The sequence below is a fragment of the Anas platyrhynchos genome, chromosome 3 (assembly GCF_047663525.1).
Source record: "Anas platyrhynchos isolate ZD024472 breed Pekin duck chromosome 3, IASCAAS_PekinDuck_T2T, whole genome shotgun sequence".
Lineage (NCBI taxonomy): Eukaryota > Metazoa > Chordata > Aves > Anseriformes > Anatidae > Anas > Anas platyrhynchos.
Genome location: NC_092589.1, coordinates 96,023,642 through 96,038,567, shown reverse-complemented (window position 1 = coordinate 96,038,567; position 14,926 = coordinate 96,023,642). Strand labels below are relative to the sequence as shown.

At 43.4% G+C, this 14,926-nt stretch overlaps 1 protein-coding gene across 1 annotated transcript in view; it reads left to right on the top strand.

Annotated features, from left to right (window-relative positions):
• Nucleotides 1-14,926, top strand: part of LRRC1 (leucine rich repeat containing 1) — a 69,150-nt gene that overhangs the window by 7,604 nt on the left and 46,620 nt on the right. Inside the window, exon 2 of the mRNA XM_027455099.3 lies at nucleotides 7,918-8,035. Within this exon, the coding sequence (XP_027310900.1) occupies nucleotides 7,918-8,035 (118 nt within the window). The remainder of the gene's footprint in view (nucleotides 1-7,917; nucleotides 8,036-14,926) is intronic.

Here is a 14,926-nt window from a genome sequence, read left to right as displayed (position 1 = left end):
TTGCCAGGCCCAAAGGGTGGCAATCAGTGGCACAAAGTCCCAACAGGTCCCTAGTGGTGTAACCAGACATTGATACTGAGGCCAATATTATTTAACATCTTCATTAATAACCTGGGTGCTGGGGCAGAGTGCTCCATCAGCCAGTTTGCAGGTGATACAAACCTGGGAGGATACATCAGGGGGTTGTGCTGCCATTCAGAGGACCTTGGCTCAGGGGGGATCTGGTTGGTGTGTATCCCACCTGATGGGAGGGACAGAGCAAAACTTTCCTTGGTCACAGGCCCAGAGTCGATAGGCACAAGCTGAAACACAGGAAATCCCATCTCAAGTAAGAAAACACTTAGGTGAGAGTGGCCAAACACTGGTACAGGTTGCACGGGGAGCTTGGTTTCCATCGTTGGAGATGTTCAAAATCTGATGGGGCATGGTCCTGAGTGACCTGCTGCATCTAAACCTGCCTTGGAAAGTGGGTTTGGACTAAATGGTCTCTGGAGGTCCCTTCCAACCTCAGCTATTCTGTAGAGAGCTTATCAAGGATTCCACCTGTCCTTAGTTAGCATGGGTTGTTTTCCACGATGCAGATAGATTTGTCCTGTTTTTCACTGTTTGTGCACCCTTAAATTTTGAGCTTTCCTTTTAACACTGATAGTGCCGTGGTGTTTCTCACATCTTGCTGTAGATCCTTGAAGAAATGTCATCACTGTACAATTGGAACAAATGTGTGCTTCCAGTTAACATCAGAGAATTATGGCAGTCTGAAACTGTGCTCTGTGTGCACAATAAAGCTAATGTTACCGAAAGTTTAAGAAGTGTTTTCTGTATGACAAATGCTACGTAAAATAATTTGTAAGATCACTTACAACTTTTCAAGTCGGATGTCTTGAGAATACTTATTTTTTGAAAAAAAAAATGAACATAAAAACATTTGTGAGCATTATTAATTACTACTAGTGTGCAATGTATGCTTGATTATTACAATAACGTTTTGTAGAGAAAAATCATTGGATCCTTATATTAGCATTCCTATAAACACAGACTGCTGTGTTGAAGGATCCATGTAAGTTTACTATCAGCTAATCGTCTCTTTATTTATATATGCTTAAGACTTAAAATAAGTACTGTGCCTTTCGACATGAGATTTGAGAGACTGTGATCAGATGGGAACAGAGGAAGAGCTTACTCTGGTTCTCCCCACAAAGTCTGACTTTGCTGTTAACGGCCAGGAGGTTGATTTTGGTACATTCTTTGGCAAATTTTATTAGAAATCTGCTTGGTTGAAAGTATTTCCAAGCAGCATTTCTATTTGTTTATTTATTAAATTTATTTCTCCCAGCATCAGCAGAGCTCAGCTGTTACTAGGTGTGATTTTTGACCTCAGTTGGAAAAAAGTAATGAGGTGGTTATGTTTCACTACTTCCAATGTTTTGTCCTGTCAAGGGTGTTTTGCTGAAGAAGATTGGTAGAGCCCCTTCTCCGTGTGATGTACATACAAGGATAAGGCAAGGTTTGGGGCCAGAAATTATACAAATGTAGCTCTGAAATAAGTTTTATGATAATACATAGTTATTTTTCTAATTATATCACTTGGTCTAATAAAGATGTTAACCTCCTGCCAACAATCTTGTATACTAGAAGAATGCATGCTACACATTCATTAGTGAGATTAAATGTTTTTTGTTTTTTTTTTCTTCTCTTCAAAGGGCAAGTGCATTTAACTGCAGTGAATCTGTGTTTTGTTGTAGCAGACACTTTCTGGCCTCTCTGAAAGGCAGAGATATTTCCTCCTGTCTTGGTACTATAATGGCCATGGCATCACATGCTTGCTAAGCTGTATTGCCTCTGCTTTATCAACATATAGGAGAAAATAAATCCTTACCAACTAGAAAACGGTAAGAGGCAACCTGTTCATTGCTCGGTGGAGCAGCATTTTGGTTCTCTTCTGTACAGCAGGAAGAGAAGGTGAGTGGTGACAACCTAGGTCCTGGAACCAACCCATCATTGACTCTATTTCAGAAGGTGGCAGACCCTTTGAAAATAGGGGCCAGAAAAGGGACAGGTCGGTGTTGAATGCCAGCTGCAGCAAGGCAGCTGTTGTCATCTTTGCTGTCCCTCCTGTAGACCCTTCTTCACCGCACCCCTTCTGCCTGGCTGACCCTTCAGACAGGGCTTTGAAGCGTCACTGGAAGGGGAGATAGCAGTTGTAACATCTGGTTCTGGTTAGGATGGGCTGTGAGCTTTCATTAATCCTTTATTTAGTCACAAAAATTAATCATTTTACTAATGGTTCTTGGGGATTCCTGCCTGAATGCCTGCCCCTGTGCTTTCTGCCATTATTATTCATGATGGCAGACTTGGTGCTAGGATGCTGCAATACCAAAGTGCAGTTTCAGCATATTCCACAGCTGTGGTTAGCACATATGAAACAGTCTTTCACCATGCCAAAAACCTGTAGCAGTTCTGTTTCTGCCATGAAACATGGGAGGACAGAATGAGAGACCTCAGGTGCGTGGAGCAGATGTACTTTTGCTGTTTTTGCTGAGGGGAGCTTCATTGCTGGAGAGAAAATCCAGCAGCTGCTTCCAGAAACACTCGGAGATAGAGGCATCAACTGCACGGTGACTCTGCTGTTCTGCACTGCTAATTAGTCCCTGTCCTCACAAATCGTTTCAGTAGCTTGCTTGGTACTTAAGTTGAAAATTAGCTCGTGTTTGTCCCAGAGGAGCAAGAGGGATCAGCGTTAGTGAAACCGCTTAGGAACTGTCCCTGCTCACAGGTGAAAGCAGCCGAGGTGACTGGAGGGATCCTGATGTATATCCTGATATATCCTGATATATCCTGTCTATCCTGATACAACAAGCTTTGGTAAAGTCCACACCAGGCTTCACTGGAGCCTGCCAGAAGCTCACTACACCTCATAAATCCAGAAGAGGATCCTACTTCCTAAGTATTCGTTGTGCACCTCATTTGGATGTCCTCAAGCACAGTGGGGGCTGCAGGAGTGAGTTTTGTGGGTAGAGGCAAGGAGCTGCCCCATGTTACTGGCAGCGGTCTCTGGGACGGATTTAAGGTGAGGATGTAGAGGATTAGTTAGTGAGTTGGGATGTAGTGTTGGTAAAGGTATGGCATCGATGTGTCCTGTTCTCTTGGGACCTGTAGTGCTGAATCACCTCTACGTGTGGTCAAAGGATCGACTGCAGACGACTTCTTTCCCCATCCCTCCCTAAAGGGTAGTGGAAAAGGAATGAGGAAGAAGTTGCCCTTTTCTCCTCGTGCTTGCCCTGCTTGCAAGCACGAGGAATGTGTTTGTAGGTGTGCCTGTGCAAGAACTTACTAACCACGTCCCTGGGAAGCGGTGCATTCAGTGCTGCTTCTGCCCCAGGAGATTTGAACCTTTACCTCCTGGTGTCCTAACCACCCAGCTCGTGTTAGCCTAAAGAAAGGTTGTGTTTCCCCTGCTCTCTTGCTGAAGCCTTGCAATGGTGCAAACAAAAAAGTGGCTTCTAGGGACCAAAAACAAGTGATTTTGTAGGCTGGACTTAGGTTGGATCTTAGGAAGAATTTCTTTACTGAAAGGGTTGTGAGGCATTGGAATGGGCTGCCTAGGGGAGTGGTGGAGTCACCATCTCTGGAGGTCTTTAAAAGACTAGATGTAGAGCTTAGGGATATGGTTTAGTAGAGGACTGGTTAGTGTTAGGTCAGAGGTTGGACTCGATGATCTTGGAGGTCTCTTCCAACCTCGATGATTCTGAGGTTCTGTGGAGTGGTGGAGAGAGTCGTGCTGGCCATGTCATGAATTTACCTCATGGGTTTATTGCTGTATCCTGTTTGCTGTTTTGTTACTTTACCAAAAATGAAGTCTTTCTGAAGCAGTACAAAAGGGTTGGAGGAAATTGATTTCAATTTTAGCTATCTGTGTATTGAAAGAAGACAGTTAACTCATCAACAGAGATGAACAAATGCAGCCCAGGCTTTTCCCCTTGATTTTGTTTACAGTGTAGGAGAAGAAAATGAAGCCTGAAGAAAGATTTGAAGCAGGAATGTAAATAGGTGTTAAACTGCCTTTAAATTACTCCATGCTGTGTTTTAGTCTAACATGCAGATACGCTTTAACTGGGCATTTACACGTTTGGGAAATGCGTGGAGTAAATAGAGGTGGTGGGTAAGAATCGGGACCAGGTCATGTACCGTGGCTTGGTAATTTACTTACTGTTTGAGTATAATACTGGAGTTACTTTAAAAAGCCTTAAAAACTGAGGCAGCATGCATGTTTTGAAAGTCCTCGTTGGTGTCAAAGGAAACGATGACATAAGAGCAAGCACTTAGAAATTTTTAAGCTTTTCAACAACAGCTCAGCTGCACACGCCAGAAAAGAAAAAAATAATCTGTCTAGCCTGTGTAAATACAACCCTGGAAATAGAGTTAATTTGCAGTGTTCCTCCTCCTCCTCTCTCTCTTGTTTCTATTTCTGCTAAAGATTAGGCCGTAGATTATGTTCAAGTCTCTAGTTTTTGTTCTCTCTGCTGCTAGTAAACATCTGCCCTTTAAATAGAAACATTTTGCTTCAGACAGCAAACATTTATTTGTGCCACCTGTGCCAAACCATTTGGAGTTTTGCTCTGCCGCCTCTCTAGCACTGCAGTAGCTGCAGGTAGGTCTGCGTGCCCTCCTCTGGTTTTAATTCCAGTTTCCAGTTGTTTTCATCTATTTCCATGTTATTTATTTATTTATTTTTGCCAGGGAAGGTGCCGAAGCGTTCAGGCAGTATTCTTGGGCACTCACCTTTTTGTTCCCAGGAGCGGATCATTCAAAGGAAGCCAACAACATGTGTTGGTTTGGCCACTTTCCCAGGAGAAAATCTTGAGTTTTATCAATCCAACTGGCCTGGCTTAATTCTGTTAACTTCGGTTTCTAGGATGGAGAGTGCCAATGGTAATTGGTGTTTGTAAAAGAAAGAAAAATAATAAAAAAAAAAAGTGAAAGTGAGATCAAGCCTTTTTTTTGTTTTTTTCAATGAGTCATTTGCTTGTCTCCTTTTTCTTTTTTTTTTTTTTCCTTCCATTGGCTGATATTTACCTAGTTTTGTCCGAATGAAGTTGTTGGGATTTTTGCTTTGTTTTAGTATGTGGCTGGGCGGAGACTTGATTAATTTTCCAGTGGGAGAAGGGCTCTGTTCAGGACATGTGTTCTTAGAAAATCCCCCTAAGAGAAACCTCTGTGCATTCTTTGATAGCAAGAAAAGCTTCAATTTAAGGCTGGAAATTGCCTCTAAATAGAAAGTTGTAGGCTTCTTTAGTGCTGATGCTCGTGGAATTATTTGTCTCATTGAGGCCCTGCTAATTAGGCTGGCTGAACCGAGCTGCATGAAGAGGGTTGCCAAGCTACCCGTGGAGACGTCGGGGCTGCAAGCAAACCCTGCTATTACAGCGTGCGGGGTAGATGCTCGCCTGTGACCTGGGTCCAGCTGTAAGGAGCTTTGCTTCTTGCTGCAGCTTTTCAAGCAGGAGCCGAGCTCTGGCCAGTGCATCACAGGAGGAGCAGGTCTCTGCTTGGCGTGTGCTGGAGCCCTAACAGGTTTGAGCTGTGTGTTTCCACTCGCTGATCTCTCTTCAGCACGCTCCCGGTTCTGTTTCTTCCCCGTGGACTTTTTGACAGGTTAAACAAATACAGCAATAAAAGAGTTATGGTTTGGTTCGCCAGGAGCGCTCGAGAGCATTAGCACCGTGCCTTGGTAAAGGATGGTGAGATGGGATGTACTAACCATCCAGGAGTGAGTAAGTTCTGTAGTTTAAAGGAAAAAAAAAAAAACAAAGCAAGAAAGCAAGAAGTTCAAAGAAATGCCATTCACCTAACTGCAGTGTGTGATTTTATCTGGCAAATGCTGTCATTCATTGAAAATTGTTATGCAAACTGGAAATAGAGCTCCTGGTTCACGTTTCTTTGAAGCAGTCTGTTACAGAAACAAGAATGCCTTTAAATATCACAGAGTTTGTTTGTTCCATGTGTGTGCCTTGCACCCCTGCACCACCTGATGCACCAAGAGGTGAGGGCCCTTACACCTGCCAGGGGATGCCCACCTCCTAATGGCTTTTTGATCACCGTTTTGTCTTCTAATCGTGTTCCTGCCATCTTTTAATTACGTTCCTTCTGTTTTTTCTCACTTGCAATTGCAAAGGACCTCTGGCAAGGACAGCCAGTGCTTCTGAGAGGGCTGGTATCAGCACAGCAGCGTTTGTACCTGGGCTGCAGTTCAGCAGCTGCAGAGTGCCTGGGAAAATCTGTGCAGTGAGACACCTTGGCGGTGCTTTTTGCCGAGTATTTATTTTGGCCAGCGCTGGGGCAGATTAGGATCTCCTCTGTGGGATGTACTCCTGTATTTTAACAAAAGTATCTTGAAGTGCTTTTCTCAGCTGTTGATGGATTCTTGCTTTCGTCATATTAACAGGTATTCAGCAAAAGGGGTGCAGTTGGTTTAGAAGATAATATGTTCACAATAGGAAAATGCAGGTAGGGATCTGGTGAGGACAAAGAAGGATTAAAAAAAAGAAACTGATTTGTGGCTATTTTAATTGTAACACGTATTTTTAGAGAACTTAAAAGTGCTTACAACTCTACGTTTCATCTTCCTCTTACAATTTTAACTCCGTTATCAGAGCCTTTAATGCTTTGGAGGGAGGAGTGCCATTCTCAAAATGCCTTTTAATTGTCCTGCTCACATCCAGTGCACCTTCTGCTTGCTGAGTGTTTAGAAACTTTTCAGAGCTCTATCCTTTTTAATCCCTGCAAGGAAGCCATGGTTTTGAAGGAAAACATTAATTTCCATCGTGTTTAGTTTTTCTGAGACAAGGAACAAAAATATGTATTGAAAGATTGGTGCTGGGGTTGCAAAGCCTTATACCTAAATCCAGATTTATGATCTTGGGCATAAGACACTCAAACTAAGACTGAAAACCTTTACCATGATAACAGATTTAAAAGGATGTCTTTTACCTTGTATCCTAGTAAGGTGCCTGTCTTACTGCCCCTTTTCATGGCGATTTAAGGTAGAATTGGCTGATAGTCAGAAAACTCACTTAGGATACCTTTAAAAAAAAAAAGCTGATTTCTGAGAATGGATTGCAGATAATTAAATGTAAGATGCTATCCAAAACCTGCTAGCACCTTCCTGTTGCCCCAAAAGTTTCCTGAGGGGAAGAGAGCACAAGGGTGCAGGCATCCACGTGTGCTGCTGGTGGATGGGATGGGCAGGCTCTGAGGGCTGTGTAAAAATGCCTGTGCAGCCCAGAGGCCCCAAACCCTCAAAATACGAGAAGTCCAGCCAGTCGTGGTCAAGACTACTCCTCTTCATGCTGGAGAGGCTTGAAATCGTGTGCATCACACACAACTTTCATTAGTCCTTCCGAAACTGGGCCGCTCTGCAGACAGGAACACGGGATTTATGAGGCTGGAAGGGAAGTATTCCTGGGGGATGCTCTGTAACCTAGTTGGTTACTGTACTCGCCTGCTAAGAAGACCTTGGCAGCTCCTCTGTGGGTTTTCTGGATCATCCTTTAGAAGTGTCTGTGTGCATTAACTTCCCAGTGACCCCAGTGTGTAATTAGGATGCTTTCAATTACCCTGATGGGTAACTTCACCCCGTTAATGATTTTGAAGCAGGCACTCTGGATTTCGCTAGTGTCTGTCTGCTGTGATCTTTAATAGCTGGCTTTACAGATGCGGTGCTTGCATGTAGAAAATAAAACAAAATGTTCCTTCTGAGGCAGTTCTCAAAGAGGTCTGCACAACTGATTTTGAGCAATAACTTTTAGCTCAAATTCTGCAAGCGGCTTCCAGTTGAACTTATGCATTGTGCTGCTGTTTATCAGGTTTATGTGTGAGTTTTATGGCTATCTTCTGACATGGTATTTTTTTTTCTTTCAGCCTTTCTTCCAACTTGTGAAGTTACGGAAACTTGGACTTAGTGATAATGAAATCCAGCGACTTCCTCCAGAAATAGCAAATTTCATGCAGCTGGTGGAACTTGATTTATCTCGAAATGGTAAGTTACAAAGTTAATTTGTTTGATTTTATACTGTCACATGATGTGATCTACAAAGCTGGATTAGTAGGGCTTTTCTGTCTCTGAAGCTGCTATCTACGTCCTGCAGAATGCTCTTCTGTGTAATGCATGGATTTGCCTGTAGTTCAAGCTGGGAAGGAGGGAAAGAGCAGAGGAGAGGCAGTGGCAGAAATACAGTAAAAAATAATGCTTAACTGTAGTTCTGCCTTTCTGAGAGTTTGCCTTATTTTCCAATTTAAAGAATGCTTTAAATCCGATTTTTATGTGTATCTGTCACTATGTTGATTTCTTTCCCTGAGCTCTCCAAAACGCCTAGCATTTAAGAAAAAGAGGTGGAAAGAATAAAGCTGTCTGCCCAAAAAAGGGGTGCCTTTGGGTTAGAAGTTGAGTTCTGTATTTCTGCTGTCCTCTTTACCTGGGATTATCAAGAGACAGAGTGCTTGCGTTTCTAGTTTTGCTTCTGGAAGAAAAATCAATCTAATCACTTGCAGAGAGAAACTCAGAAAGGGATGCTAGGAGGAACTGCATTTCAAAATATGTTGTTGGAAACCACGTGGATTTACCACTCTGTTGTAAAGTTTGCTGCTTTTATGGTGTCTTAAGCTGTGAAGGAATGAAATCAGCTTGGGTTTTGCCTTCCTCCCCCCTTTTATTTTTTGGTGGCCTGGTGAACTTAGCAGTTCCGAAAGAAGTTGGGGCCTGGTGGGTCACCTTTAGGCAGCCTTATGACCCAGTGGTCTAGAAAAAGCAAATCAGTGTTACCGAATTAGAGCAACTGTCAGCTATTTCTGCCTCTGTACATTCAGTGGATACGCACAGAATGCTCTCTGAGGTGTGACGGATGGGGTGGGAGAGACCAAGGCTGTGCAGCCTTGTAAATAAGGGAGGGATGTAACTGAATATTAGAAGAAATAGTGCATCGGGAAGCCTTTTCTTGTGATGGTTTAACATCATGTTGACTCTGTGCTGCCGAAGAATATTCAGTGGTCACCTCACCTTCCTGTAACTATTGGGATTTTGCATCTTGCCTTTGTGTTTGTTTGGTGTTTATAATGCAATCTGGTAATCTGATGAAGCATAATGAGACTCTAGGCAGTGTCTAAAAAAAAAATCTGTGAGCCATGTAATGTTATGCACATTTGCAAACCTCATAAAAGAAGAAAACTGGAAAGAAATCACCTAAGAAACAGAAGAGACACATTAGTTAAAATATTGTAGAAATACATGAGAATTAACCGACGCAGTATTTTGGCTACTGAGTTTGGCTGAGATGGGTGCTGTCTGTGACAGATCTTGTAAAAGAGGAAATACCATGTTGGCTTAGGAACTCTTTCTGCGAATGAATAACTAGCTGCAAAAGAGCTGATGGATCAGAGCCACGTGAACTATTGTCAGCCTGACTTGAAAGTTGGCTTGGGAGCCGAACTGTAACAAGAACAGATGGTGCGAACATTTATGGCTGGGCAGATGCATGTGCCATCAGAAGTTACTGCACCAGGAAGTGTTTTCTGAAGCGATGTGTTGGGCTAACACAGGCTGCAGGAAGCAATGTCTTTGCGATGTCCAAAGTCCAGTGGTAATTGTGCGTTTTATTGCGTTGCTTATTCTTCTCCGTGGTTCAGTGCAGAAGGTGACTGATAATGCCATCCTCTGCTTAACCACGTTGCAGATACTTCACGACTCAGACTGAACACAAAACATGCCCTGTGAGGTGATGTGGGCAGTCCGCTGCAGAAGAAGTTACTGATGTTACTTTCCACTGTTTAGCCTTTTTTTGGTTGTCTCACAACTCCTTTGGCTCTCCGAATGAAAAGGCAAAACACGCACCATATGTGATGCTGCAGGGGGAAATTCTCACATGAGGTTTTGGCTATTCCAATATTTTTGTTTCTTCGCTTTGTATTTAGAACCCAACTTCCAATATGTTAGATTCGCAACCTGCCAAAGATTTCTCCTGTTCCCTGGTTTGCACTTCATCGGTTGCTGTTTTTCTAATTAAAAAACTATTTAGAAAAAAAAAAAAAAAAAGAGAACTCTTTGTATTCCTTTCAGGCACAGAAAAACAGCCCAGCTTTTCAAAATTCAGTATGCAGCATGAATAGGAAAGCGTGATGGTGACATCTGAACTTGGGAAAGAAGAGATCATTGTTCTGTGTTTTTTGTTGTTTTAGCTGTCTGGTTCGCTGTACTAATTGCTTGCAGTTCTGGCCATTCTGTTTCCTCAAGAGCTGAAAAATGCAAATATAAGTTCATTTAGTGATCTGTGTGAGGAGTAGCCCTCTATATTTGAACCTCTCTTCAAAGGAGGAGGACGAAAGGCTTTTGAATAAACAAAGCGCTTCCATTTCCCTCTTAGTAAGACGGTAACGTGCCCTCCTTTCTCATCGCCTTCTAACCCTTTGGTCTGCGTGTGATCTCGGAAGCTGCGTGAGCTGGTGCGTGTGTCGGGTGGCTGCATGTGGGTATGCTTCCAGCTGTAGCCTTCTGTGTTTTGTGCAGTTTTGAGGTGCTGTGTCTGGAGGTGGGTCGATCCCCTCTGGCAGGATCTCTGCTGACCCTTCGGGGCCAGCTCTGGATGCCTGTGCAGTGTTATATTCTCTAAGTGTAGCTCTAGATCATGGGCCCTCAGTAAAAACGAACAGGGAAGGTCTTTGAGAGTGGCTCTCCTAAATGCCCAAGTGTTTTAAAATGCCCAAGACACGTTCATGTGTGGTAAGAATGTGCTACAGCTTATCTTCCAAGCAGTTTTTGGGTAATAAGTGAATATAGGACTACAAAAATCCTGCAAAATGAAACTTCCAAGTCTTCAGCAGGTGTAAACTTGATGTTCTGTTGTGGGGTGGTGTACATGAGGGAGGTCTGGTGGCAATAAGGTGAGACAGCAGAGTGCAGAAGGAAGAGGGTTTGGGGAAGGCCAGGAGCCACGTGGTCTTAAACTTTCCCTCAATTATTTGCATATTGATGCTGTTTCTTACTCCTCTGTGAGGATGTGTTCGTGTAGGTTTCATAGGAAGCATCCCCACCATGCTTTTCTAGTTTGGTTTTTATTTGAGCAAAGGCTGAACGGATGAATCGAAGATGGGGATATCAGAGGGCAGAGGAAGGCTGTGCTGAATGAACAGCACAGCGAGGGTGAACACTGAAGGTTATTTGGCATGCACTATATCTCTGCCCCTAGGTCTCAGGTTGTTCAAAAAGCTGATGGACCGGGTCTGAAGCTGAGGAAAGCTGATTTATGGGACTTTGACAGCAGATGCTGGAGCTTTTGGGTTGCTGGCAAAGTGTGTCTGAGACTAGGAGTATTCCCTGTAGCATCTTGTGAGGCTCAGGACTCTGCTGCTCAGCCGCTGTGTGTCTGAGATGTCTGCTGGTTCCCTCAGCCTCCCCACGGTTAGGTAAATCCCATCCGGGATTCTCACCTCGCTGGTGAATTTGGGGTTGCTGAAGCAAGCATATGTAGTTTGGGCAGGGCTCCTGTGCTTTGCATCGAGTTTCAGAGCAAGTCTTTGCTCTGTGTGGTACAGGAGAGATCCTGCTCTAGGCAGAATAAGAAATGTGTGTGTGGCATTTTCCCACAGCTCTCAGTCTCTGAAGACCCTGTGATTGAGAAAAGTGCGATCCCAAGGAAGGAAGATGCTATGAAATTTCTGCAGCTTTTCCTTGGAGCCTCAGCAGGCACTGAGCTTGAGCTTTCCTCTCTCCAGTGCTTGTTTGAAATCCCTTGGAAGTGCAGCAGGCTGCTTGCTGCCCATGCTGTTCCACCCGCAGAGGTTTCCTGCAGCTTCTCCCCACCCCCTTTTCTGCAAAATCCCCCGCAGAATCCCCTGGGGGCTAAGCTTAGGGCCCTGCCATCCCAGATTCATTAAAATGTTAATGGATTTTCTTGTTCTGTAGCTTCTTGCAGACAGGAGGGGTGCAGCACCAAGTTTCTGTAGTTAGCGTAATGCATGCTGATATTTGGGATTATGCATGCCATGTGTGTGTGCTGCGCTGGTGCAGACGTGGTGCATTCCTTTTTATTGTCCCTCTTCGACAAGAATGTGTTTTTATTTGGTTGCCTTTGATAAGTATTAAACCCTCTAGATTCCACTGATACGTTTCTGTCACTGAATATTCCTTAAAATGCCCCACAGGTGCTAACTGATTTGTAGTATTTTTGTCTGAAGGAAGTTTCTACCCCGCATGCTTTCTCTCAGTAATATATGTAGTGTGGAGTTCGGGTTTTTTTTTTTTTTTTTTTTTTTTCTTAAACCTTTGTAGTGGGTTTGTGCTGGTTCTGTTTCTGACTGGTCTCCGTGGAGCTGTGATCGGTTACGTGGTGAACCGAGGAGTGATAGGTTTGCTGGGGCAGATACTAAAGAAATCCGTGCGTGGGCAGGCCTTGTCAAGCCATGTTTGACTCAGTGTGATGCTGGGTACCAGCATCTCAAAATGGTTCTTGGCTTTGATTTCACTTTATTATAATAACACTCAGTTCAATGTGTGAGCATGGATACATACTTCAGAGATAGACTCTGGCTATATATTAGTTACTACCCATTTCTGCAGCTTCTGGTTAAACTGAGCTCATGACTATAGATCATATGGTTGTTTTGGATACACGTGTCATGAAATCAGGAGCTGCTTTCTAAAAACCCTGTCTCAACACAGTTGCCACATTATGACAAATACGCTGCTGTTTCTGTGCAAATAATTGCGTGTTTCACAAATGATAAATCTGCTGCTTCAGGATTACCCTAGCAGTAGAGATGGTTCCTCAGAAGCATCTAACAGTAAGTAGTAACACTGTAGTATAAGGAGAGAGCTACTGCTGCTAAGGGCTGACAGTCTGACCAGAGCCCAACATCCCTCAGTTCAACTTCTAGCAGCTGCAGGCCAAATGCAGTGAGCCTGATTTTACCTTTTCCTTCCTTTCAAAATGCATTGTATTTGTAGATTTGGAAATTCTTAGTTGATACCGTGTTCAGTTTTCATTGTACTTTCAGAGATCAAGAGCAGCAATACTTAAACTCCATTTTCAGTTGCAAGCAGGTTGATATCACTGCTTTGTATTTGAACTGTTTATTCTTTTCAGCTGCTTTACAGTCTAATTAAAAGTCTGTTTGCAGGTCTTAGTCATCCTCGGAACACCACATTCATTGCAGGCTGCGTGATATGTACATTTATTCAAAGAAGTGTTTTAAAGCTTCCTTAGGGTGCTTCTGGAGCACACGTAGCTGATGTACAGAGCGTCAGCTAATGCAGCAGGAGAGTGGCGTGTAATCCGTGCTTCACTTTCTCTCAGTGGCATCTCACTCGCTTGTATTGCAGTGTGCACACCCATGCTTTCCCTTTCAATTCAGCTGACTGCTATCAAATACATACCTGTCATCACTACTCTAGAATTATCTTCCTTCTGCTTGTAAAATGGGTAAGTATCCCCACAAAAAAAAAAAAAAAAAAAAAGGCAAGATAACCAGTGTTTTTGGACTAGAAGTACTGACTGAGAGGAAAGGGCTTCAACGCTTGTTTCAGTACAGCCTGGGCTGGTGACCCAGCTGTTTAATAGTGAGAACATAAGCTAATTAGGCAGAAGCACTCTAAGGCTTCTGATCCTGTCCTGCAGTTCCACTCAGGCTACGCTCCCTCATCTACCAGCTGCTGCCTTTTGACCTCTGGTCTAACCTCAGATTTCTCTCTGTCTGCCTCTGCTGCGCTTCTCCAGCATCTGAACGAGACCTCCTCCGTGAAGCCATCTTCCTCTCAGCCTGGCACCAGCTGCCCCAACACAAATGTGCTGGTACAATGCTGGCAGTAAATGGTAAAACCCAGACTGCTGGGAAGTACATGTAAATTGACACTTGCTTGGTGGACAAGAAAGAAAAAGAAGGAAACAAGATGTGTGGTGAGGCAGTGGAGTTTGCAAATGGATATTTTTTTGGTTAAAATATGCAGGTGCTAGATTCGGTAGGCTGCTTGTTCGCTGTCAGAACTGCTCTCTGTTCAGGTGAGCACTTAAAGACTTGCTCTCCACTTCCTGCCATAGATGGTTCATACCTAATACAAGAAAGCATCCTTTGAATGCTCTCACTGTAACCATCATCGTGAGCACCTGAAAACCATGGGATCAGAGACTGTTGTTGTTTGTATAGTGGCAGAACACTCTACAGGTGATGAAAAGCTTTAGCCTATGTCAGGCTTGTGACTTAGATTTGTGTGCATGCTAATGAAGGTAAGGCTCCCTTGTAGACTAGCAGAAAACAGAATTTTTCACTCTTTTAAGTGGTTGCTTGCTGGCAGTTGTATGTGTGTTAGTACTATTTTCTGGTGACATATTTTTTGTGTATTATCTCCCATACCTCCCTTGAAGTGAGTTTAAAGATACTGTTTAAAACAGTATCGTCTTCGTGTCTTAAATGTGAAGTTTAGGAATCGATACACAAACGACTACTGGGGATGAAAGACATCTACTGCAGACTACTTTCAGATGTGGAGCACTGCTGAATCCGCATAGAAATTCTTGCTTGCTTTGAAGAAGTGATATTCAAGTAGGAATTTGTGAATCTCTGTCACTAAAATTCAGATGAATATGATGTCTGTAAGTTGCAGGAGGAGGAGGTGAGCTTTGCAAGGTGAGAGAGACAAGACCCTACCTAGTCAGTGAAGAAAGCCTGTCAGGGAAGGGGGAAGAGGAAACAGCAAGTGCTGGCTGTGATTGGGAAAGAAGATAAGCAAAAGCTCATGATGGAATGATCTAATTAGGGAAGTGTAGAAGGTGTTATTTCTAAATGGATTACAGGAAAGTAGATTTTTTCCAACACGGTGATTTTTCTATCATGGTGTACTCTGCCAGATTTGGCTGTTTTTCTAAGGGAACCATGCTGAAGTACT